General features: G+C 39.1%; 1 protein-coding gene across 6 annotated transcripts in view; it reads left to right on the forward strand.

Moving 5' to 3' along the window:
- Positions 1-26,940, forward strand: part of POC1B (POC1 centriolar protein B) — a 99,312-nt gene that overhangs the window by 33,883 nt on the left and 38,489 nt on the right. For 5 of the 6 annotated variants that reach the window (XM_032346809.1, XM_032346805.1, XM_032346803.1 and 2 more), the window contains 6 exons: positions 12,057-12,164; positions 12,293-12,408; positions 13,561-13,694; positions 15,749-15,817; positions 16,516-16,668; positions 25,252-25,329. In XM_032346809.1, the coding sequence (XP_032202700.1) occupies positions 12,057-12,164; positions 12,293-12,408; positions 13,561-13,694; positions 15,749-15,817; positions 16,516-16,668; positions 25,252-25,329 (658 nt within the window). The remainder of the gene's footprint in view (positions 1-12,056; positions 12,165-12,292; positions 12,409-13,560; positions 13,695-15,748; positions 15,818-16,515; positions 16,669-25,251; positions 25,330-26,940) is intronic. The other variant, XM_032346804.1, reaches the window with a different exon arrangement.

Consider the following 26,940-nt stretch of genomic DNA (forward strand, 5'->3'; position numbering starts at 1 on the left):
CCCCAGTTTTGTTTTTCTTTTTCAACATTTCCTTAGCAATTCAGGGTCTCTTTGGATTCCATACAAATTTTAGGATTGTTTGATCCAGCTCTTTGAAAAATGCCAGTGGAATTTTGATCAGAATGGCATTGAAAGTATAGATTGATCTAGGCAGTATAGACATTTTAACAATGTTTATTCTTTTGTTCCATGAGCATGGAATGGTCTTCCATCTTTTTGTGTCTTCTTCAGTTTCTTTTATGAGTTTTCTGTAGTTCATTCAGTATAGATCCTTTACCTCTTTGGTTAGGTTTATTCCCAGGTATCTTATGGTTCTTGGTGCTATAGTAAATGGAATCGATTCTCTAATTTCCCTTTCTGTGTTTTCATTATTAGAGTATAAGAAAGCAACTGATTTCTGTACATTGATTTTGCATCCTGACACATTACTGAATTGCTGAATGAGTTGTAGTAGTTTGGGGTGGAGTCTTTTGGGTTTTCCATATAAAGTATCATGTCATCTGCAAAGAGAGAGAATTTGACTTCTTCACTGCCAATTTGAATACCTTTTATTTCTTTTTGTTGTCTGATTGCTGTTGCTAGGACTTCTAATACTATGTTGAATAAGAGTGGTGAGAGTGGGCATCCTTGTCATATTTCTGATCTCAAAGGGAAGGCTGTCAGCTTTTTCCCATTTGCTGTGGGTTTTTCATAGATAGATTTTATGAAGTTCAGGAATGTTCCCTCTATCCCTATACTTTGAAGCATTTTAATCAGGAACGGATGCTGGATTTTGTCAAATGCTTTTTCTGCATCAATTGAGAGGATGATGTGGTTCTTCTCTCTTCTCTTATTGATTTGTTCTGTCACATTGATTGACTTGCGAATGTTGAACCACCCTTGCATCCCCGGGATAAATCCTACCTGGTCATGGTGGATAATCTTTTTAATATACTGTTGGATCCTATTAGCTAGGATCTTGTTGAGAATCTTAGCATCCATATTCATCAGAGATATTGGTCTGAAATTCTCCTTTTTAGTGGGGTCTTTGCCTGGTTTGGGGTTCAGGGTAATGCTGGCTTCAAAAAAGAGTCTGGAAGTTTTCCTTCTGCTTCAATTTTTTGAAACAGCTTCAGGAGAATAGGTGTTATTTCTTCTTTGAAAGTTTGGTAGAATTCCCCAGGGAATCCATCAGGTCCTAGGCTCTTGTTTTTTGGGAGGTTTTTGATCACTACTTCAATCTCGTTACTAGGTATCGGTCTATTCAGGTGGTCAGTTTCTTTCTGGTTCAGTTTTGGGAGTTTATAGTTTTCCAGGAATGCATCCATTTCATCTAGGTTGCTTAACTTATTGGCATATGACTGTTGATAATAATTTCTGATGACTATTTCTATTTCCTTGGTGGTAGTTGTGATCTCTCCCTTTTCATTCATAATTTTATTAATTTGGGTCTTCTCTCTTTTCTTTTGGATTAGTTTGGCCAATGGTTTATTGATCTTATTGATTCTTTCAAAAAACCAGCTTCTAGTTTCATTGATGTTTTCTACTGTATCTCTGCTCTAATCTTGATTATTTCCCTTCTTGTATGTTGAATTGGCTTAATTTGTTGTTGGCTCTCCAGTTCTTTAAGGTGTAAAGAGAGCTGGTATATTCTGGATTTTTCAGTTCTTTTGAGGGAGGCTTGGATGGCTATGTATTTCTACCTTAGGACTGCCTTCGCTGTATCCCATAGGTTTTGGACCGAAGTGTCTTCATTCTCATTGGTTTCCATGAATTATTTAAATTCTTTGATTTCCTGGTTGATCCCAGCATTCCTAAGCAAGGTGGTCTTTAGCTTCCAGGTGTTTGAATTCCTTCTGAACTTTTTCTTGTGGTTGAGCTTCAGTTTCAAAGCATTGTGATCTGAGAATATGCAGGGAATAATCTCAGTCTTTTGGTATCGGTTGAGCCCTGATTTGTGACAGAGTTTGTGGTCTATTCTGTAGAAAGTTCCATGTGCACTCGAGAAGAATGAGTATTCTGTTTTTGGGTGGAATGTTCTGTATTTATCTATGAGGTCCATATGGTCCAATGTGTCATTCAGTGCTCTTGTTTCTTTATTGATTTTCTGCTTCGATGATCTGTCTGTTACTGAGAGTGTTGTATTAAGATCCCCTACTATTAATGTATTCATAGCAATATGACTCTTTATCTTGATTAACAGTTTTCTTATGTTACCCATTGTTTTCTAACTGTTTGGCATGAGTGGTTCATGGGAAACTCTGTAGAGGCCTCTGGAAGAATGTTCTTTGATAAATAATTTGGTTAAATTTAATGAATAAGGATATCATCTTTTGGGCAACTTTCCATTTATATGCTTACAGCATACTTAGAGATTCTTTCTCATGCATTTATTATGTTTTTTTTTCTTGGTTCATGCTATTGTAGTTAGATTAGAGGAACGTTGAGAGGGCCCAACTGACCATTCAAGCCCAGCCTCTGCAGTGTTTATGCAGCTTTCTGTGAGAACTTAGCCTTGCTAGGGTCAGCCCAGTCCAGAACTTTATTCCAAAGCTCTGAAGGACCGGAAGTTCATTTCACTTTTTAGTCAGAGGTGAGAATGTTCTGAGGCACTGAGTCATGCATAATAAACTGAAGGAGAGTCGAAACACAAGCCACATGCCACTTTACTTATTTTCAAAGGGACTAGAATATTTGCCTGCTTCCGTCAAGGCCTTCCTCCTTAGCTGACAAAGTCAGGATAAGGGCTTGAAGTGTCCTGGAACTAAAGCAAGGAAGTTTGTTGAAAAATTATCTTGATGAATAGTTTTCTTGGGTTCGGACCGTGTGATGGGGCCATCTCGGCCACATGCACACACCAGCCCAGGAAGCTACATGATCAGCTGGTTGGGTCCTCGACCCGCTTCCCAAGGCCAGGCAGGAGACACACTGACCACTCTTGCCTCCTGCCATTACTGGACACCTCCTCTCTGGTGACAGGGTTACCTCTCAGGTGCAGCAGTGCGGTTGGTTCAAGTCCGCGGAGAGGCAGAGGCTCCCTGGCATGCGATCTGCTAATTCCAATGTCTATGCCCTGTTTGGGTCAAGATTCTCTGCCGCTTTGTAGGTCTTGTAATTTTTTTTTTTTTTAATTGTGTGCCCAAACACTGCTAAGTGTTTGAGATTACTCTGTCATCTCTAGAAAGTGATGAGTTTTGTTCTTGTAAGCCGTTAGCTTTCTGCTGGTTCAGCTAGATTCTCTTGAGGCTTGGATTTGGGCTCTTTTAGGGTATATCTAGAGTAGCATTTACATTTGGGCTGTAGTACTAGTGGCCTTTCTAGGGCCTCAACCAAATGCCTGAAGCATTTAGCAAGGTCTGCCCAGAACTTGAACATCTTTGAGTACTATGTAACATCTGGCATCTCTGTTCAGCTCTTAGTCTCCAGTGGTTGCTCTCTGTCAAGCCTTGTCAGAGCATAAGCAGCTTTGTATTTGACTAGACTCAAGGGGGGTTGGAGGCAGATTTTTGGAGGGTTTCTGCTCTTTGTAGCTCCTCTCTCACACGCCTCCAAAATTCTAGCCCTTTAGTCCAGTTCTGAATTCTGATTTCTGTTTCCTCTGCTCAATCAGACTGGACTATCTCCTTGGACCCTATGTTCTCATGCCATGGTTTGGAAAATGCTTGTAGGTACGTATATGGGATAGATCTCATCCCATCTCATATTCCTTCTCTCGCAAGATTCACAACGCCGTGCCGTCTCTTCACTGGTGCCTAAAAATAGTTGCTTCATATATTTTGCCCAGTTGTAGGTTTGTTTATAGGAGAATAAGTCTGATAACCATTACTCCCTCTGTCTAGAAGTTCTGCCAAATGAATTTAGTGGAGCCTACCAAGCCAATTTCAAAATTCATATGGATGAGTTATATGTGTAAGAATAGCCAAGAAAAAAATGAGAAGAAACTTGTCCAGCCTGCTGTCAGAACACAGTATAAAATTATACAAATTAAAATATGGTGATAATGGTACGCTATTAGGTAAATAAGTCATAGAAAGTCTAGAAGCAGGCAGATATATGCCTTAGATGGTGTTTCCAATAAGTGGGGAAGTGGATGGACTATTTAATCTATAGTTATAATTGGATTTCTGTTTGGAAGAATATAAAGTGGGATCTTTATTGTATACCATACATGTACAAAATTTGTAGATGAATTAAACAGCTAAACATTAAAAATGGTCCAAAGATACTGCTTTTCCTCCTAATATGTAGGAAGTATATGTAAACAAATATAGAGGGTCAGCAGAGTTTTTCTCCTAAGTATATTCGTTTTAATGTATGGCATGGACTTAAGTAATTAAAATTCTGTGTCTGTCTATGCTTGGTACTTACCATAATTTTGTTCTTAGAGCCTCTGTGTGGCATAGAGATGGTACCTATTCATGTAAGAAGTGATGAATACCTTGCTACGTTCTTTGAAGTGGCTGCTGTTTATAATCATACATTTTAATTCACAGAAATATTTTTAAGGTACACTCTCTATTGGGAAATATATTCATGCTCTTAAAATATAAATTAGTATAGTCTTTTTAGAAATCAGTTTGCAAAATCTATCAGGTATCTTTGTTGCAATGACTTCACAATTGGAAATATATTCTATGTAAATACTCTTTTATGTGCAAAAGAAAAAGCTTTGTATTCCAAGATACTGCTTTCAGTATAATTTATAATGGTGAGAAGTCGGAAAGAATGAATTTTTCCCCAAAAATCTAGTTAAATAAACGTAAACTATTGTGTAGCCATTAAAAGGGGACTATATATAAGTAATGACATGAAAATATTTATGTGAGGGAGGGAGAGCAAAACTCAGAATTCATTATAATATAAAAGATAAAGTAGCTATCATACATACAATGTTAAGTGTGATTTTGAGTGATGGGACGATAGACTATTTTTACTTACTGTATTTCCCATTTTTTAACATTCAATTTTTCTTTAATGAGTATTGAAGAAAACATTTATCATTTGATATCTATATCTTTATCTATATATATAAAATATGAGAAATATTTTCTCTTTCCAGTGGCAAAGAATTTTTCTAATAGGTAAAATTTATTGTAGCCCTATATTCTTTTTTTTTTTTAAGATTTTATTTATTTATTTGACAGACAGAGATTACAAGTAGGCAGAGATGCAGGCAGAGAGAGAGGGGGAAGCAGGCTCCCCCTTGAGCAGAGACCCCTATGTGGGGCTTGATCCCAGGAAGCTGGGATCATGACCTGAGGAGAAGGCAGAGGCTTTAACCCACTGAGCCACCCAGGCACTCCTGTAGCCCTATATTCTTAAACTCATATGTACTCTAGCATTCTGTATGCTTTTCTATGGTATCCTCCATTAAAAATAAACATAGCCGGGGCACCTGGGTGGCTCAGTGGGTTGGGGCCTCTGCCTTCGGTTCAGGTCATGATCCCGGGGTCCTGGGATCGAGCTTCACATCGGGCTCTCTTCTCGGCAGGGAGCCTGCCTCCTCCTCTCTCTCTCTCTGCCTCCTTGTGATCTCTGTCTGTCAAATAAATAAACAAACATTTATTTAAAAAATAAATAAAAATAGCCTTTTGAGATGTTTCCAACATTATCGCTTTTCCAGCATTAATTTTTAGGGGAAAAAAAAATCTACCTTTAATTTTCACTTGTTGGTAGTGTTACAAGTGATCTTTGACCACCTGAACTACAGAGGTTTTTTCCTTCGCAGTGGTAAGATACATATATTATAGAGCTTACCGTTTTAACCATTTTAAAGTATAAAGTTAAGTGTCATTGGGTATATTCATGCTGTGCAACAAATTGCAAAGATTTTAAACATCAGCTTTCATTGGTTATAATATTTTAAATTGGACCCAGTTTTCTTTAAAAAAAAATAAAAAAGTCTTTTAAATGCCTGAAATATTTACCTAGACCTACTCAGTGCCATCTACTGTGTCTGGAAGTGTAACAATGAACAAGACAGACGTGGTTTCTGTCTTCTTGGTGTTTACGTTTGTTGGGGAAGACGACAGAATGTTTGGTTACAAGTGTGACCTAAGTGCGACTCTGAGCTACTCTAAGGACCCACATTGAGGAACTAAGCTGCGAGCACAGGGGTGGTCTAGAAGACTTCCTGAGGAAGTGATGCTGAGCAGGAGGCTTACAGGACAAGTAAAATCCTCTTAGGTTTTTTAAACTAGGTAAAGAGTAGGGGGCAGCATTTGAGGCACAGGGAATAGCACGTGAAGACACTTCCTGAGACAGGGACAGGGACCTGAGAGGAGAGACATACGTGTCAGGAAGAGCACGCAGGATGATGGCGAGACAGGAGGGGAGACTCTGGAGGACCTGGTAAGCAGTGGGAAGGATGCCAGGCTTTTTCTCAAGGGAAATGCAAAATCATCAAAGCATTTTAATCAGAGGAATTTAATTCAGTGTTTAAAGATCACTTTTATTGCCTGCGGAGAATGGAAGACAGTAGTTCCCATTATGGTTTGAAGACACAGGCCTGATAATGGATTGGAGTGGGGGGGTGTGGAGGAGGAGAAAGAGGCACAAAACATGACTCCTAGGCTTCTCAGTATTCCTTTTTTCAGTAATAAGGAATACTGAGAAGGAGCAGTTTGGGGAGGTAGACGATGAGTTCAGATTTGGACAAGTTCAGAGTTGGAGGAACCTTCAGGATATCCAAGAGGAGACGCCCAGTAGGCAGTTGTATTTATGGGTGGAGATCCCCGGAGAGAAGTCTGGGCATATAAGTGGTAAATGACCCAACGAGTAATTAGCATGTTCCATGGCATAGTTACATCTTTTTATATCTCTTTCATCTGCTTTTTGTCTCTCAGCAGCTGTAGGAATAAATCCTGTTCCTGTCATTAACAGATGTGTTCTCTTCTGATGCTGACCAGCACTTAAAAAAAAAACACACCGCACACAGATGTTTTGCTTATTTCCTTGAACTTCACCTTCAGTATGCAAACACAAAATCCCACCAAAGCAAACTCTGAGACTGCCAATATATATATTTTTTTAATGAATCTATGAAAGTTTAGGTCTGAATGCAATCCAAACTCCCTCATTATACAAATAGAAAACAGTGGCCAGTGTGGTTTTGAATTTCACAAGATTACAGAGCTGGGCAGTTGCAAAATTGGCCCTAGAATCCAGGACCATGTACTGACAGGGCAGTCTTATTTCCACTACTTTTTACTGCTTCCCTCTCCTATTGAATAGTTGCTGACTTCAGAGTACCAATTACTGATTATTTGTTTCTTAAGGGACATGGAACAGTGCCTACTCTGGTGTAAGAGCCCTGAGGGCTGGAATGGTCATTTTATAGAGTATTCATTCCAACGATAAGAAATTTCCAAAGGAAAATTTTGATTTCTTATGAACACTGAAACTTCTCATGATTCATGAACCCCTTTGGCTCTCTAATGAGTTAATAACTCTATGGCTATGCATATAATAATACAATTCTACATACAGTTTTAGGAAATCCATAGATTCCAAGTTAAAGAAATTCTATTATATAATTGGGCTGTTCTCAAGGACCTGTGAACCAGTTTTTCTAGAAAGAAGTCCAGTAATTTTCTGATTCTCTCAAATGAGTATCACTATGTTGAAGTAAATAATTCAGTTAATTTCCCAGGTACCTTATAGACAATTCATGTGTGCTAATCCAGTAGTCACTATTAATTAATGTCCATGTCAGTGACACACTCTAGAGGTTTTATTTATTTATTTATTTGTTTGTTTATATTTTTATTATGTTATTCACCATAAAATTCATCATTAGTTTTTGATGTAGTGTTCCAAGATTCATTGTTTATATACAACACCCTGTGCTCCATGCAATACGTGCCCTCTTTAATACCCACCACCAGGCTCACCCATCCCCCAATGCCCCGCTCCCCTCTAAAACCCTCAGTTTGTTTCTCAGAGTCCACAGCCTCTCATGGTTGATCCCCCTCTGATTTCCTCCTATTCACTTTTCCTTTCCTTCTCCTAATGTCCTCCATGTTCTTCATTATGCTCTACAACTAAGTGAAAACATATGATAATTGACTTTCTCTGCTTGACCACTTCACTCAGCACAGTCTCCTCCAGTCCCATCCATATGATGCAGAAGTTGGGTATTTGTCCTATCTGATGGCTGAGTAGTATTCCTTTCCTGATTAAAACTCTTCAGAGTATAGGGCTAGAGGGAACATTCCTCAACTTCATGAAATCCATCTATGAAAAACCCACAGCAAATATCATTCTCAGTGGGGAAAAGCTGAGAGCCTTCCCACTGAGAGCAGGAACACAAGGATGCCCACTCTCGGCACAGTTGTTCAACATAGCACTAGAAGTCCTAGCAACAGCAATCAGACAACACAAAGAAATAAAAGGTACTCAGATTGGCAAAGAGGTCCAACTCGCAGATGACATAATACTTAATGTGGAAACCCAAAAGACTTCACCCCCAAATTGTTTATTTTTATTTAAAGATTTTATTTATTTGAGAGAGAGCAGGGGGAGGGGCAGAAGCAGAGGGAGAAGCACACTCCCCGCTGAGCAGGCACCCCCCCCCCCCTTCTAGGTTTTAAAAGGTGGTTAAATGGTGCTAAATTAGAGAGGTTGAAATCTGTTGATGTTTCAGGAGAAATTTTATATACTCTTAACATTCTTAAAATTAATAACCCAGTTAGATGTTGTTTAGGCCCTGAAAAAGGAAAGAACGATCCTTTGCCCCAAAGTCAGGGCAAAGAGAAGCCTGTTTTATTGGGGCTATCCTCTTTTTGATGTGACTAATTTAAAATGAAAGGGGAGAAAAGAAGATACAAACCACTATCCTCACTTTTAACCCCTCCCAAGGCAAACAACAACAACATTTTTGAGAACATATGTCGGGATTATAATGTGGTATCCAGAGGAAGGGGGCAGCTTCAATCCTGAGTCCTCTCTGGTTGTGTTGAGCTGGGGGTCGAACCCCTCGCTCCCCGCCCCCGCTGCCCTTCACTCTCGGCTTATCTGACTTCTCATCCCCTTCGTTTCTTTAGCACCTGGAAATTCTCCCAGGCTCTAGGTCCTCCTGCTCAGGATGAATTTCTAGCCAGCCAAGATCCCTTCTTTAACTTACTAGTGAGTTTCTTTCAAGTCCCTTTGCTCCATTCTAACTTCTACCGACAAATTGGCACCTCTTTGTTACAGACTGTTTTTTTAGCACTATCTAAAATGCTATTATTTGTGTGCCCTTCCTAGAATGAAAAACCTCATGAGGGCCAGGATCTTACCAGTCTCCTTCACCACTTAAGCCCCATTACCCAGGACAATGCCCAGGTTTTGGCAGGTGCGCAATAAATATTTGAACGAAAGGTTGAATATTTTCCCCATAAACTCCCCAAGGACACTGACAGTGTCTAGCAGCACAGACAAGTTTTTATTAAAGGATAGTCTGGTGGCTAGCCTGCCAGTCATAGCTCAGTCACATAGCCTCCTCAGAACCCTGCCTCATGGTTTCCCTTCACCCTAGAACTTTGTGTGATTACCCAGAAGCCACACTGAACTGTGCTATAAATCATTTAGCTGGTTGAAGAAAGTTTCCTTTCAGGGACTTCAGCAGAGTGGCTGAGAGGTTTGGCTGTGGAGCCGGACTGCCTGGTCAGACCTTCCTGGCTGTGTGACTCTGGCAGTTTCCTGATCCTTTATGGGGCCGGGCATTCTCACCTGTAAATGGAGGATACCAGTAGCACCTGCTCTGTAAATTATTTTGAGGATTAAATGAGTTACTATAGGTACTGTGTTAGGAAACATTCTAAGACATATGTGCTCAATAATGTAGGCAGGATAATGACGATAATGGAAGTGGTGGTATTTGGCGGGTAATGTCAAAGGGTGAGTGTTTTTAGACTTTATTTTTAATCTGGTCATTCCATTAGCCATTCTTTAATCATTGCTTTCTTAAAATGTATGAATCAAGTAATCTCTTAGAAATACTTTTTAAAATATTCATAGTAAGTGATTTTTAAAACATAAGTTATTAAGAAACAATGGATTCCTTATATTAGTTGCATTATTATGCAAAATTTATTTCTATGAGGATAGTGAGTAGGTAGGTGTTCCTTCCCCGGGATCTGCGTAAAATACATATCTGTTTGAAGCATTTCTATAATACTGCCTTTCATATGTGAGTCTTCCTGACATATTTTCTGGAAGAAAAGATTAATAAAATATTATATTATCATAAAATCAAGTGGTGCCTGCATGGCTCAGTGGTTAAGCATCTGCCTTTGGCTCAGGTCACAATCTCATGGTCTTGGGTTTGAGCCCTGCATCAGGCTCCCTGCTCAGTGGGGAGTCTGCTTTTCCTCTCTCTCTGCATGTGCTTTCTCTCTTTCTCCGTCTCAAGTAAATCTTTAAAAAAAAAAAAAAATCAAATCAAATCAAGCTGAACTACCCAGCATGGAAGGCATTTCCTTGCAAGGTTACTTTCCAGAATTTTATTTTATTCTTTTTTTTTTTCCTTTTCTTTTTTTTAATTTTTTTTTTTTTATAAACATATATTTTTATCCCCAGGGGTACAGGTCTGTGAATCACCAGGTTTACACACTTCACAGCACTCACCAAAGCACATACCCTCCCCAATGTCCATAATCCCACCCCCTTCTCCCAAACCCCCTCCCCCCAGCAACCCTCAGTTTGTTTTGTGAGATTAAGAGTCACTTATGGTTTGTCTCCCTCCCAATCCCATCAGAATTTTATTTTATTCTTAAGATGTTCTTTATTTATTTGTCAGAGAGAGAACATGAGCAGAGGGAGCAGCAGGCAGACGGAGAATCAGGTTCCCCACTGAACAAGGAGCCCGATGCAGGGCTCAATCCCGGGGCCCTCGGATCCTAACCTGAGCCAAAGGCAGATACTTAGTCCACTGAACTACCCAGGTGCCCCACTTTCCAGAATTTTAAAAGATTATTTCACATAGAAATGAATTATGCTTCTACTCCCTTTTTAAAAATATGGTAAGTCCATAAATGACAGATTCAAAGTTTCTGTCAGGAAGACTTATTTTTAGGTCAGTCTTAAGAACAGAGAGGGAGGAGAGAAGAGAGAGAGAGAGAACAACAACAACAAGAAGCTCTTCAGTTACAACCCACACCCTTAATTAATGACCTTTACAGTCATCTGGGCATAGAGGGAAAGTACAAAGAAAATTGAAACATCATCAGTCTATGACCTAATTCTTTTTTTCTTTGTTTTGTTTTCGTTATTGCTAAAGTATTTATAATAAAAATAGTATTCATAGTTTCCTAATAGTCTAATTTTTTTTTTTCTTGGTCATCTTTTCTTCTGTTTTTCCCCCTACCACTTAGGGGAAAAAGAATAACCTCAGAAGGTTCTTAAGGGAGGAGAGTGCATAAAAGCAGTAGATGAGATGTCTGAGAATTGTCTCATTTGTTTTTGAGTGGGTCATGTGGATGATAGGTGTGTCCATGAATGAGCATCTTCAGTTCTGTATAAATAAGCTATCCACTGGAGATTTCCGGCCTCCCAAAGTCCAGGAAGTTACAGGCTTAGGGAGGTGATTCTTCTGTTGGTGGTATCACTTAATTTTAATTTTAATCCTCAACATGCCAATCCTTTTCTTCCAGAAAGCTTCACTACAGGTTAGTGGGATGAGTAGTAAAGGCTCTTGTGGGTCATAGGGATAGTACCAGAAAATGACAAAAGTAGAAGAAAGAAATAATGAATGCTTTTTGTTAAAATAAGGTATTTGGCTTGGGAGGAGTGAAGAGTTGAATCAAAGACCTAGAACAAGTGCCATAAAACTAAATCATTTAAATCAACTAGTAAAAGGAAAAAAGAAAGTTGGTTGGTCTGTATAATGTATTTTGATATGGTCTGTTATTGTCATTTGTCCTGCTTATTTGTAGTTAGAAAGATGGTTGTAGAATATGACCTTGCTACATGGTGTGGTAACTGTGGTCTCTGGTATTTAATATGTCCAGCCTGACATGTGTGTGTCAGGGGGTAGGGCATGTGAGTGACTGTCAGCAGCCTTTCACAAAGGCAGTCTTCTTTCTTGTGCTTTCCAGATTTTCACCTGATGGAAGGCTAATTGTATCATGCAGTGAAGATAAAACTATTAAAATTTGGGATACCACCAATAAGCAGTGTGTTAATAACTTCTCAGATTCTGTAGGGTAAGTCCATTCCCTTTGTGCATTTATATGGGTTGGTTTGCTAAGGCGACATTTCATTATTAAAATTCAAATAAAGAAATGAAGGGAAAGAAATCAGAATATTAGGCTACCTTATTCTTTCCTCCTAGGTTTGCAAATTTTGTGGATTTTAACCCTAATGGTACATGCATAGCATCAGCAGGTTCTGATCATACCGTGAAAATCTGGGATATAAGAGTAAACAAGTTGCTTCAGCATTATCAAGGTAACAATTTCCATGACAACAAAATCCAGTTGACGCCTGGACCCTTCCAGGAAACCGTTAAGCCGCAGCCCATGCTTCTCCCTTCGTCAAGGGAGGCAGGGGGCTGCCTTTGAACGGACTAGACAGCAGTTAGCTCCATCAGCAGCATGGTGGGAAGCTGGGACGGGTGTCAGAGTGGAGAGGGGTGGGGAGGGGCCTCAAAAGTGATGCCAGGGCCGCTAAAAAAGAAGCTGCAGTGAGATGTTCACAGGTTGGTTCTCTGCATAATAGGAGAGATAGAAACTAATTCTGAATTCCGAATCAAGTTCTGTGAGCACAAATAGGTGTTATAAGTGGTGGGAAATGACGTCTTCCTGTGCCTATGTATTGCAACTAGAAGAGAAATGAGTTGATTTCTTGGTTGATACTGGATTTATATTAAATTCACATTTCCCTTTTAAAATAAGTATAATACTGTGCTAAATCCTTACAACAACCCTGGGACATATTATTATTACTATTATTATTATTATTATTATTACTATTATTATTATTGTTACTGTTATTATTGCCCCCATTTTATAGATCAGTAAATTGAAGCTTAAGGAGCATAAGTAACTTGCTAAAATAATTGCTCGAACTAGCTTAGGGTTATCTGTTTATAAAGTACGAGGAAGAACAGCCTTCTCTTGGCTGTGTCATGCTGCCTCCTGTTGGAAAGATGGTGTCCAGGAATGAATTCTCGGAGAAGCTAGCAAGACTGCACTTCTGCAAATAGACGGCCACACTCTTCATACCCAAGCCTCAAGTCACTAATCGGTTATGAAATTTCATTTAAGGCTAGATTGTATACCATATGTGAGCTCGTTACAATCCATTTTTGGTTATATTATATTGGTAATGTGTCTGAAGACTTCATAGTTATGGTTAACTAGCTTATCCTTCCATGACATACTTCCAGTTTTAAAGCTATTCAGTCTCATTGCTGGAAGTTGAATCTATGATCATAAGCTACTTACTTGTTTTAGTGACCTATGTGGAATTTTGGTATTGTGGAGACATTGGCTTTAACGGATTATTGTTTCCAAGCTAATATTGCTAACAGAGCAAAGAGACATCTCTAGAATTAGAAATTGTTCTCTGAACTTGTTGCTTTTCTTTCCCATGAATTAGTTCACAGTGGTGGAGTTAACTGTGTATCATTCCATCCTTCGGGCCACTACCTCATCACGGCCTCTTCAGACGGTACACTTAAGATTCTGGATCTCTTAGAAGGAAGGCTCATATACACCCTTCAAGGACATACGGTATTAACACTAAGATTTGTGCTTTTTAAATAACATATATTTTAAGGCGTTGGCCCAGTTTATTATATATCTTTTTGATCTTTCCAGGTATAGCACACGTTACCATTATGACTCACATAGAATGTTTGCTTTCAGGGCTTTGTTTTTATCCTCTGGAAGCAACTCTTAGAAATATTACTTATTGTAATTCTTATCAAAATCAATGTGTATCTTTCAGTAGCCCTGAAATTAATCCTCCACTGCTGGCTTCCTCAGTATGTAACGTAGATTTGCCTGGTCCGATGGCTATGGAGAAGCATTTTCCTGACTTCTGATCTTTCCCCTCATGTGGAGGCTGTCCACAGCTCTGCCACTTCGCCTTGCACACCCTCTCACTCATTCCTTTTCATTAATCTGATTGGTGAGTTTAGAAGGAGAAAGTCAACAAGGAGAGCCCAGTGCCTTCTGTTAGGAGCCTGTCCTCAGTGTTTTTCTCTGGTATTTCTTGTGGGCATGCCTGCCTTTGTTCAGTCTTGCCTGTGACAGGGTACTCAAATGTGACTCATTCTGGGATTCAGTTCTTCAGCCCATTTGCCCACAGATAAAGCCACATTTTTTCTTTATAAGCCTTCAGCAGCAAGAAAGATGACATTCCTATGTGTTAATTTTTAATTGACTTAGAACCCAGTGAGGGAGAGGCTAGTTATTTATTGAGCCTGTTCAATCTCACACACACACACAGACACACCCAGCATACAACGCACTAAACAAAAAGTGTAAACTATTCCTTCTTTCTGGGTAAATATTCAAACTTCTTTAAATTTTTTAGAATACATACTGCATCCTCTTTTTTTGTTGTTGTTTTTTGTTTTGTTTTGTTTTAAGATGTACTAGGTACTTCCTTTTAACCAAGTGTGATCTGTTTATCTCCATAAATAGAATAGGCTTTGTGGTCTAGGGGAGAAGGGGTTCTTTTCTGCCTTCATATATCCTGTCTGGCTTCCTGCTTTGCTTTATCATTTGTTCTGCAGCTGTGTTAGAGCAAAGCAGGAATAGACACTAACTAGTTCAGATACATGTATATCCATGGATTCAGGCTGAATAAACAACCAATAAAAGTGGTCAAGGGTTAAAATATTCGTGGAATAATATAGGGTAATAATAATTCAGAATGATAGGAAAAATATATTTTAGGAGGAAAACAATGTACACAAAGATGAAAATTTTCAGTCTAGAGTGAAGATGTTTAAGAGGCTATAATAACCCAAGTCTGTGTGATGATCTACTTGAAAAATACAAAATGATTTCCCCCCCAATGTTGCTTACACCAATTAAGGACATTAAGAACAAACCATCTAGTAATATATTTGAGATGAGAAGGAGTTACTCTTGATGGAAAAATTGACCTAAAGGCCATGCATCTTGTGACTTGCCCAACGCCACAGTCATTGCTTAATTTCAGGTTCTTACTACCTCTCACCTCGATAACTGCATTCATTTCTTAATGGGCTCCAAACATTAATTCTTGCCTGAATTCATCATTCTTACAGTCGTGATCCCAGTGTTCCACAGTCACAGCTCTCTGCCTGTCTCCCGCCCGCTGGCAAAACTCTCAGTGACTCCCTGGTCCCGAGTGAGGGGAGAGCTCTGCGAAGCCCTTTGTGGTCAGGAAATGGCCTTTGTCCAGATTACCTTACACACTTGTCCTTCGGTTTCTGCTAGTGATCTGATGAACAAAGAGTCCAAAACCAGAAAATCTTAACAGACATTCTTATTCACTTACACATTTAGAAGCTTTTCTTTAAATGGAAAGAAAGTGTATTTTCATAGTTGTATTAGTATTGCTTTTTTAATCTAGTATCATTGGTATGTGTTTTAATATAATTGGGTTGGTTCCTTGATTATCTTTACTCCGCCTACATTAGTTGGCACTGACTGGATACGTTCTATCAGACTTACTGCATACATCGTCTACATAGATTAGGATGAAAAATTCATACAGTCTTTCTGGCTATGAGAAAACATTACCAAGTGCTTTTTTTTTTTTTTTTTTCAAATCTCCTTTTATTTCCTAGGGACCCGTCTTTACTGTTTCATTTTCAAAAGGTGGAGAGCTGTTTAGCTCAGGAGGTGCAGACGCACAGGTTTGTAAATCTTTCAGCTCCTTCTCTGATTTGGTGAGGGTAAAGGGATCCAACACGTTGGCTAGGATTCTTACAACCAGCTCCTTTGTAGGTGTTAAGATGATTATCACTGAGTTTATATTTTACTTTAATGCCAGGAAGTCTGCTGTCTCATTGCTGAACTAGTACCGGTTCTGACAGTTTCTGGAACTCAAATAGTGGTTATTTCTTGTGCTCTTCTTGACACTTAATTATATGTGGGATTTCCTGAGGTCCCAGTGTGGGTGTGGCACTTCCACTTGAACTCTTGCCTCACCTTTTATCTCTGGGTCTTTTTTTCAAATGTTAAGCCCCTTGAGGATGATAAATTGTTCATGTAGCAAATCTGCATTTTTGAGGAAGTGTCCAAAGTCATCCATAGGCAGATGGACTGAATGAGGTGGACCGCCAAGAACATGATTTTGAACTTTGAAAACATGAGAGTATTTTAAAGGAATACGTTACTTTCTTAGCATAAATTCTAAATTGGACACGAAGGCAATTGAAAGTGCTAAATCTCTCTCACCCTTAGAAAAGTAGTAGTGGGAACTAGTAGCACAGTTGAAATGTATATTTCAGCCTTCTTAGTCTGAGGAACAATCATGTAAACTTTCTTTTTTTAATTCTGTTGGTTTTATGTGCAAGTCAATTTTAAGTGCCAATGTATTAATTTTTTATAGGTCTTATTATGGAGGACTAATTTTGATGACTTGAATTGTAAGGATATGATAAAAAGAAATCTCAAAAGGTTACATTTGGATGCGTCACCTCATCTTGCCGATATATACCCAAGGACACCACATCCCCACGAAGGGAAAATCGAGACCATTGAAGTGAGTACTTTGCACCCCAGTCATCTGCCTGTTTGCAAGTGTACATTTTGGGGCAACTGGTCAACTAGATGCTTGAAATTATACTTTACTATATAAAACTTAGTTATGTCTTAAAACAGCAGCTCTTTGAGAAACACTTATTTTCAATAATACAGCAAAACTATAAGTAATGATAGTGTGTAATTCTGTTGAAGCCTCAGATTCACGGCTTGAAGGTCTAGAAATAAAGCTTAAAAGTTGTGTCAGTGACACAAAAAATTGTGTCATAGGAAATGAGAAATCAAACCTACGGCCAGCGTTGACCGTGTAGCTTGAATTAGCTCATACTCTTCATGTGTTTAGGGAGCATCTGTGATGGCTATCACGAGAATGGGGCTGAAAGGCAAGAATTTTTATAACAGTTCCTGGAATAGTTATCTTACAGCCTCTTTATGACCATAGGGAAAAAAATGTTGTGGACAGTAAAAAGAAGAGAATTTAGGCATTAAGCCTAATCACTGAGAATCATTTTACTATTTGCCTACTTTGTCTACATGTATTTTCAAATATGTAATTATCTATTTAGCTGTAGGTCATTGTTGACAAGTTCCCCTAGGTCCTATAGATTTAAATGTTCTACTCTCTTCAGAGTCAGAATTCATCTTTGCTGGATACTTGGCTAGTGTTTGTCTGTTTCTTCCCATTTTGCATAATTATTCTTAAGCCTCTTTCTCCTCCCAAAAGCTGATATTGGAAATCACTATTACCTATTTATCTGAATTGTTTTTCCATCATCAACAGAGCCTTGCTTTGCTTTGAGAGTAGCTGTTTTGAGTTCTTAACACTTACTCCTGAGTGGAAACGCAGTCACCCCACACACTGTTTACGTAGTGGGTCCATACTTCTTTCCACGGTCCCCATGCCTGCCCCCCAGTCCACGCTTTGATTTTGGTTTTGGTTAGTCACAGTATGCGTGTGTGTGTGTGTGTGTGTGTGTGTGTGTGTGTACATTTACGTTTTTGAAACTTTTTTGAGTTTTTTGGATTATTTTCTAGATTTTGTTTAGCCTCATTTGGGGATTTCTATTCTAGTTTTTTCTTGGTTATAATTTTTGTCCTTCCGTCTTCTGACCATCTTTCCAGTTCTTCTAAACGGATTATTTACCATGTCTTTACTGCTTGTTACTGTATCATCATGATTATTGATGATTATTGTATCTTTTTTTTATTTCTTTGAAAGAAATAATGTAATATAATTTGTGGCTCATCACATTTTTGTTTCAGTTTCTACAATGGTGTATGTATTTGTGGATTCCCTGGGATCACATGTGTTTACATAATGTATATGTAGAATATATTTGAAGTTCCCTTTTCTTGTTTTACCCCAGCTGGTTATTGACTCGTGGTATTTTTTACTCTAGCATTTCTGGGGCTTGGCTGGGCTTGGTCCTCAGTGTCTATGCTGCCCAGTCATCCAGTCAGCCACCTTTCCAGTCATGGGGGGTAGAGCTGCAGGCTGAGCCCAGGTCTCCTGGCTCCTAATTGAGTGATATTTCCATGACACCACACCACCCCTGCAGTAGACGCCCAAGTTATTTTCTCTGTGATTTGCTGTCAGCCCCAGCCCACTTAAGAGTGCTGGACTTTGTTGAAAATGTCAACAAGTTGTCTGAGAAGCTCGGCTCTGACAGCAGCCAGAAAGCAGTAAAAGCGGCTGGGCTGCTTTGCTTGGCTGGGTCAAGATGACCCCAGTCATGCAAAGTCACTCTCAACCATAATTTTCACATGTACACTTGAAAAATCTATTAAAAACCAACCTTTCCTCCTGGAATTAGAATTCAGTTATACTGTACAGAATGTCGAGCAGTATGACTGAATTATGTTTATGGCCTTAAGAATGTCCGCCTCTGTGCACCTCGTTTAAATGATCTATCAAGCACTCACGGCTGCTTCAATTAAGTACACAGAGTGACGTATGTTTGTAAAACATCCACAGACCACGTGATATAAAATACCAGAAAAGTGATAAGATGCTGCATATGAACAACCGTTTGCCTTTTTTTTTTCCTTTTTTCTTGAAAAGTTCTTACAGTAAGCAAGGATGTAAAGTTTTCTGGACAGAGGATATCTTTAATATTAGAAATAAATGGTAAATATCGAATGTTTTTGAAGCCTTCAAGTTAATGTCCAAGGATCCCTCCTAGAACCAAAAAACCATTAATTTGACAATATCCCTAGGATGGAAGGGATGAATCAGAATAGATGTTATACTGCTATGTCCGTTTATGATCAGTATATTTGACCTTGAACTGCTAAATGTGCTGGATTGATCCCCCCCCCCCTCAAAGATTTAGGCAAGGTCAGTTCATATATGATAGGCTACTCTGGAAATATTTGAAATTAGAAAAAAACTTTTTGAGGTCAGAATTCACGATAAAAAGGTGTAAAAAGGTATTATTGAAAGATGTAGGAAAAAATGGCTCCTAAATGATGTAGTTAATTTCCCTAATTGGCTCTTTTTATAGTAACCATGAGTATTCTATTTCTGAGTTTGAAGCAACAGAGAATTCCTGTGGTTTATATTTTTGTGTGTTTTCTGTGAGGCTCATTTGAGTGGCATAATCCCAGTCTTCTGGGTGACAGAGACCCTTTACGAAAGTGACCCATTTGCCAGTTTCTGAGCTTTGCTTGTTTGAAGGTGGAGTCTTAGACCTGGGTTCCAGCTGAGGAAATGTGTAAATTACTAATTACTACATGGATAGAGAGGGTGATAGCAGGTTGCTTTTAGAATGAACGAGAGAGAGAAGGCCACGTGAAAGAAAGCGCGCAGCATGCAGTCCTAGCTCCAGCTGTGCGGGACAGGTCCCCCCCATGTGCTTCCCACTGGTCTGACTGCAGATCTTTGTTGTGGCACTTCTGGCTCGGGCACTCCATCTTTTGTTTTTTCTTTTAATATTTATTTTTATTTATAGTTATTTATTTATTCATTAAAGATTTTATTTATTTATTTGACAGAGGGAGACACAGCGAGAGAGGGAACACAAGCAGGGGCAGAGGGAGAGGGAGAAGCAGGCTTCCCGCTGAGCAGGGACCCTGACGCGGAGCTCAATCCCAGGACCCTGGGATCATGACCTAAGCCGAAGGCAGACACTTAATGACTAAACCATCCAGGTGCCCCTAAATGTATAGATTTTTAATTTTGAGTAATCTCTATACTCAACTTGGGGCTCAAACCTGCAACCCCAAGATCAAGAGTTGCATGCTCTACTGACTGAGCCAGCTAAGGCACTCCATCTTAATTAAAAACGTGAGAACAGCTTCTTTCTTTTTTTGGTGGGAAAGGATTCTTAACTCAGAGCCTGCTGTGCTATGGCACCTCGCTAATTCATGCTGTCTTTATCTTCTTCAGACTGGCATGAGCTGAACTGCGCAGTTCTGCTCCTGGATAAAACCAGATTTCCTTCTTGAAGGGGAACTTAATCTGTGTGCAGTACCTTCTTCTTTTGCATATTTTAATGGGAAGACAATAAAGCCATCCTAAGGGTCACAGGCACCAAAATAATTATTCTAGGATAACTGCAGAATATTGTAAGAAGGGATTATGGTAGGTTAAAAAAAATTTACTAATAAAATAATTGTTCTGGTGGCTTTTAATCTTCTAGTACCCATTTGAGTTTATTTTAATCTGTAAGTTCTTAATTTTGCACAGGAAATTCTGTGTCATATTTAACAGGAAGGAAACATTCCTTTAACTTAACCAGCTATCTCTATAATAATAATTTGTGACAGTCTGGCCATGATCCATTGTTGAAAAATGACCAATTTAAGTCTTCAGGTCTGAGATTGGGTTTTTATCTCAACCTTTTCTTAAGGTTAGAAGCATAATTTTGGATAAAAAATGATCACTTCTCTACAAATCTTGTATTTTATTTCTAATCATGGCATATGTTTATGTTGTTTCGGGCCTCAATAAAGGTTCTTCAGAGATTACATAATAATATTAGTAATAATAGCAATATTAAGTACATACAGAGTTACTCTAATTAGCCTATATAAGTTGTCATTAAATCTTCCTTTAAAGCTCTATGAAGTACTGTTTTTATTCCTTGAGAAATTGAGGCACATGTAAGTTAAAACTTAAAGTTAGTAAATGGCAGTGCTTGCATTTCAACCCAAACACTCTGGTTCCATTTTGTGCTTTTAACCATTTTGAGGTAATGCTTCAAAATAATCAAAATTAAATGCTGCTGTGTTAGCAGTAAGTACGGATGTGCTAGATGTTGTACTAGCTTTGGAGTATGCAACAAAGAACAAGATAGGCATATTCCTGTCCTTCTGAATTTTGTTAGTAGCAGTCCTTGTGCTTATGGACTCCTCAGTGTGGCGGTACGCAGGGCCTCAGAATGGGATGCTGCACAAGGTTTCTGTCCTGCACAAACCCCTCAATGACACGGTCAGTGATAGAGAGAACTCAGCCCCTCAGAAGGCAGTCTACTCCACGTCAAGGCAAGTGTAGTTATGATGTGGTTTTTTCCCTTAATAAGGACAAAGAGCTAGGATGGACTGTTGATATTCCTGGAGGTTAGCCGGTGAAGAGCCTTACCAGAAGCATCTCCCTGCCCGCCACCACCCCCCACCCCCGCCACTGCCGCAACACACACACACACACACACACACACACACACACACACATATTCTCTTTTGGAGAAGACTGTAGAGTTTTACTCAGTAAGAACGTTCTGCTCCATTTAACATATGTGGCAGCAACTTGTTAGTCACATCAAGAGTTTTCCAACTTGGAGAAGTTTACGGATTGCTCTGTGAGAGATGCTGTTTCCACGGGATTTAGATTTCCTGAGCAGTTCCAATTTCAGAGGGTAAAACCAGCTTGTATTTTTCATAGGTAAGTGATTTCATGTCTACACTAGGTGGCAGTAGATAAAAGAGAATAAAATATCTGCAGGCACTCTCTGGCCAGCTAGGCTAAGATTGGAAGGGAGGTGTTTCATCCTCAGGTTTCTTATTGTGGCCTACCCTGTGGACTCAGAGCTGATAGGAGGAGGCTGTGTTTTCTGTTATCTGGGGCAGCCAGCAAGAAACAGAGGTGCTGATAGGCCCTGGTCCTCATCCTGCATGGTGCTAACTCCTTTCCTGGGACACAGACACTCCTGGGCACGTACCTCTAACACAAGTGGCTGGATAATTATAAAAGTCTCTTATTGTTTCCAGAACTCTAGCTATATCCATCAAACATGATAAGTGTTTTTAAAATCATTCTGCTCCTCTGTGTGTGTATACACACACACACACGCACACACACACACACGCACACACACATATTTATATACCACATCTTCTCAGCCATTAAAAGAAATGAAATCTTGGGGCACCTGGGTGGCTCAGTGGGTTAAAGCCTCTGCCTTCAGCTCAGGTCATGATCCCAGGGTCCTGAGATCAAGCCCCACATTGGACTCTCTGCTGAGTGGGGAGCCTACTCCCCCCTCTCTCTCTGCCTGCCTCTCTGCCTACTTGTGAGCTCTGTCTGTCAAATAAATAAATAAAATCTTTAAAAAAAAAAAAAAGAGAGATGAAATCTTGCCATTTGCAATGACGTGGATGGAACTAGAGGGTACTGTGCTGAGTGAAGGAAGTCAATCAGAGAAAGACAACTATCATATGATCTCTCTGATGTGAGGAATTTGAGAGGCAGGGTGGGAGGTTGTGGGGGGCAGGGAAGGAAAAAATGAAACAAGATGGGATCAGGAGGGAGACAAACCTTATGAGACTCTTAATCTCACAAAACAAACTGAGGGTTGCTGGGGGGTGGGGGTGTAGGGAGAGGGTGGCTGGGTGATGGACGTTGGGAAAGGTATGTGCTATGGCGAGTGCTGTGAAATGTGTAAACCTGATGATTCACAGACCTGTACCCTTGGGGCTAATAATACATTATATGTTAATAAAAGTAATTTTTTTAAAAAATCATTCTGCTCCTCTTTCCCTGGGCTCAGCCCTTATCAGCACAGTCCTGGACAGCTGTAGCTGTGTTCTCGCTGTTACCCGACGTCCTTCTTGGTGCTCTGCAGGCCTCTGTCAGATTCACCTTGCTAAACCGCATTGCAGGCCCCAGCTTCTCTGTGTCTTCCCCAGTTCCTTCACCCTTCCCAGCTTGCCCCTTGCCAACCTGTCTTATTGCTGCCCTCTCCAAAAGGGTCATGTCAGCATTCTGCCTCTGTGCTCAGGGATGCTCTTCACCTCATCTCTGTCTCCGGTTTATTTCCTAAACCTTTGTTTTTAGGGATCCATCTTAAGCCCTTCCTATGCTTCCTCCATAGAAAAGGTTTTCTCCCTAAGTGCCCAGTCAACAGTTTCTTCTTTGAGGTTCTTGTATACTCATTGCTGGTACCATTCATTTGATACAGAGTTCTCCTACCTTTGTTGCCCTTTGTTAACTAATTTATATGCACAGTCCTTATAAGTATTTGGTGATGATGTGGTTTTATTTTTAATTTTTTTCCTTTGGTCTTCTTGAATTCTGAAGTAACCTCCTTCAGAAGTAATCACCAATCTAGTTAATTATTCCCTTGCTTTCATTTTTTCATATACTATAACATTTTAACCTATAACTAGATGTTACTTAGTTTTAGATGGTTTTAAGCTTTATAGAAATGAAATCATACTGAGTGTATTTCTCCATAAACTGCTTTTTTTACTTAAAATCCTGTGGGGTACCTGGCTGGCTCAGTAGGTTTAGCTTCGGCCTTTTGCTCAGGTCATGATCTCAGAGTCCTGGGATCGAGCCCCACGTAAGGCTCTGCACTAAGTGGGGAGTTTGCCTGAAATTCTCTCTCTTCCTTAGCCCCTCCTCACTGCTCATGTGTGCTTTCTCTCTCTCTCAAATAAATAAATAAAATCTTTAAAAAGAAATTAAAATCCTGAGAGTCATACATTTGGATTCTGAATTTGTACAAACATATGTTGTACATAGTTGTATTTCATTTATTTTCACTGCTGTATAGGATTCCAGTGAATGTAATTACCATGACTTATGTGTCTTTTCCGCTGTTGATACACATTAGGGGATTTGGAGCTGTGGCTTTTTTTTGTTTTGTTTTGTTTTGCTTTTTCCTCACCATTATAAACAGTACTGCTATAAAGAAGGCTGGCATCATGAGCTTTCTCATTTTCAGAATCTAATAGGTGTCAAGTGGCATTTTGCTTTAATCTGGTCTAATTACTAATGTTTCTGTAAACCTCTCCATATTGCTGGTCAACTGTTAGGTTTTCTCTTCCATAATTTTTTTTCCTGGGATCACTATCTTTCACAGTGATTTGTAGCTGTGTAAGAAAAACCTACTTTTTCAGTTTTAGACCGCACAATCTGTTTCCTTTTCCATGATCAGATTATTAAGTTTGTGGTGTCCATTGTTAAACAAATTGTTAATTTTGATGTCATCAGATGCATCAGGTTTTTTAAAAATTTGGTGTTGTTATTTTTTACCTTATGGCTTTGCTTTTGTGTCTCTTGTTAAGATGTCTTTCTTGACCCCATGTGACAAAGATATTCTTATTTACCTTATAGTTTATAACTTCCTAGTTTTAACATAACATTTAGGTTTTGTAATCTATCTACTGTCCACTTTTGTATGTCATATGGTGAGCCAGTTTTCTCAACTATAATCATACTTCCATTATTGATTTGTTGTGCTATTTTTCATATACTATATTTACTTTTTGTGTTTATTTCCCATGTATATAGGGTGCCGTTTCTGAGATTTTGGTGGTATAGCCTTCTATTTATTCAAGTCTTTTTAAATATCTATCATGTTAGTTTTACTATTTTTCCCATGAGATCTTACACATCTTTATATGTTTATTGTGATGTATTTAAAATTTTTATGGTGTTGTAAATGATGTCTTTTTATTCTTTTTTAAAAATTTTTTCTTACTGTTTTTAAAGTAAGCTCTGTGCCCAACATGGGACTTGAACTCACCACCCTGAGATCAAGAGTCGCATACTCTACTGACTGAGCCAGCAGAGCGCCCCATAAATGATGTCTTTTTCAAATTTACATTTTCTGTGTGTTGAAGTATAGACGTGAATTTGATTTTGTGTATGGATTTTGGATCTCATGAACTCTCTTGTTAGTCCTAATGATTAACAGTAGATTCCCTTGGAATTAATCCATAGATAATTACATATGAATGACAATTTTATTTCTTCTGTTCTAATTCTTACATCTTATCACCTTTTATTCCTTTTCTTGTTTTAATGAACTGGCTAGGACTTTTTTCTGCATCTCTGGAGGTGGGTCATTTTATTTTATTTTAAAAATTCCTTTATAAAGGTGAATTATATTGATTTTCAAATGTAAAATCAACTTTTTATCCCTGGAATAAATTCAGCTTGGTCCTAATGATCTGTTTTTATACATTGATAGATTTGATAGGCTAATATTATGTTTAAAATGTCTGCATCCATATTCATAAATATGACAATATATTTAATTTTAGAATATTAGGAAATACCCTCTAGGTTGTTACAAATAGCATCCAGTTTCTTATGGTAGAAAAAACTAATGTTAACTTTTCTTATCTATATACACAGATTAATCCAAAGCTTGAGGTAATTGATTTGCAGACTTCTCCCCCTGTTGTGGATGTCCTTTCTTTTGATTCTACCACAGTAAGTTTTCTTTAACATTTAAGTGGCATTAAATTATTTGGCAAAATACATTTTCCTTAAAAAGTGTGTGGGAGGGGTGCCTGGGTGGCTCAGTGGGTTAAAGCCCCTGCCTTCAGCTCAGGTCATGATCCCATCGTCCTGGGATTGAGCCCCGCATTAGGCTCGCTGCTCAGCGGTCAGTGGAGAGCCTGCTTCCCTTCCTCTCTCTCTGCCTGCCTCTCTGCCTACTTGTGATCTCTGTCTGTCAGATAAATAAATAGAATCTTAAAAAAAAAAAAAAAAGTGTGTAGGAGAGGAGATAAAAAGTGGTCTAAATAGCCTAACATTTTAGTATTAAAAAAAAAAAAAACTTTTACAGTCATATTTACAATGTGCCTAAATAGCCACAAGGGGGAGCAGCACCAGTTTCTCAGAAAAGCCTTCTCTTCTGATGACCTTAAACTCAGTCTAAACCTGTACTCACTGTCTCATTCCCTATTAAAGTGCCATCCAGGTGACATTTCACTTTGTTGTCACAGAACAGATTTTCTTCTCTGTTAATTGCCTTTCAGAGATGCTAAACTCACTTATAGTTTTCTTCTGAGAAGCTATAAAAAGGGCAGTCCTTTCTCTTTGTCCATCCCTCTTGATGGTTTATGTGGGGACTAAGAATTTCTAGTACTTGCAATTTTGTTAATAATGACTATATACATATAATTTACTTAGTGTAAAGTCATACACTGAGAGTTTCAGCCTTTCAGTCTGAGTCTGTTGGCCTTTGCAAGGCAGATCATTACTGCCATCAGTTCCCGCGAGTCAATGCAAAACTAGTCGTAAGAGTGAGTGGGAGGAGCGGCCTGCGCGCTCTGTGGTCACACTGCTGTGATGGTGTCGGTGTCGTTGAGTATTTTGGAGAAATTGTTAATGGGTGGCCAAAAAACAAACAAAAATGCTTGACATTATGACAGTACACCCTTTCCAGCAGATCTCAAGAATGGTGTTTTTGGTAGAGGAATTCTGTAGAGGGACTAGTCCACGTTGAATCTATCCTGTACCAGAAAGAACTGTACTTCTTGGGGCACCTGGGTGGCTCAGTTGGTTACCTTCAGCTCAGGTCGTGATCCCAGAGTCCTGGGATCAAGTCCCACATCAGGCTCCCAGATCCGCAGGGAGTCTGCTTCTCCCTCTGACCTTCTCCCTCATGCTCTCTCTCACTCTTTTTCTCTCTCTCAAATAAATAAGTAAATCTTCAAAAAGCAAGAAGAACAAACAAACAAAAAACCTGTACTTAACCCGAGGCAGAGAAGACTCATGGATCACTCAGGAGAAGTTTCACAAAAAGAAATCCCCCTGGGTTGGGGGAGGGAGGGTAACCGACAGGCTGATTGTCATGTAGAATTGTCACGGACTCTCGGGCAGGTCCGTGGTCCTGTCTTTTGTAGTATTCATGTTTATAAAATATTCCTCTTAGCACTTCTGCATTAATAGCTTACTTATGGCATTAAAAATTAAGTGGACATCTAATTGTTGCCACATGGGTTGGTGGCTTATAATAGGTAGTCAGTAGATGTATAGTCAATGATTTACTTGAAAAACATAAATTCCAGTGAGTTAGGTTTTTGCCTCTGCTGT

Source organism: Mustela erminea, chromosome 6 (genome assembly GCF_009829155.1).
Source record: "Mustela erminea isolate mMusErm1 chromosome 6, mMusErm1.Pri, whole genome shotgun sequence".
Taxonomy (NCBI): Eukaryota; Metazoa; Chordata; class Mammalia; order Carnivora; family Mustelidae; genus Mustela; species Mustela erminea.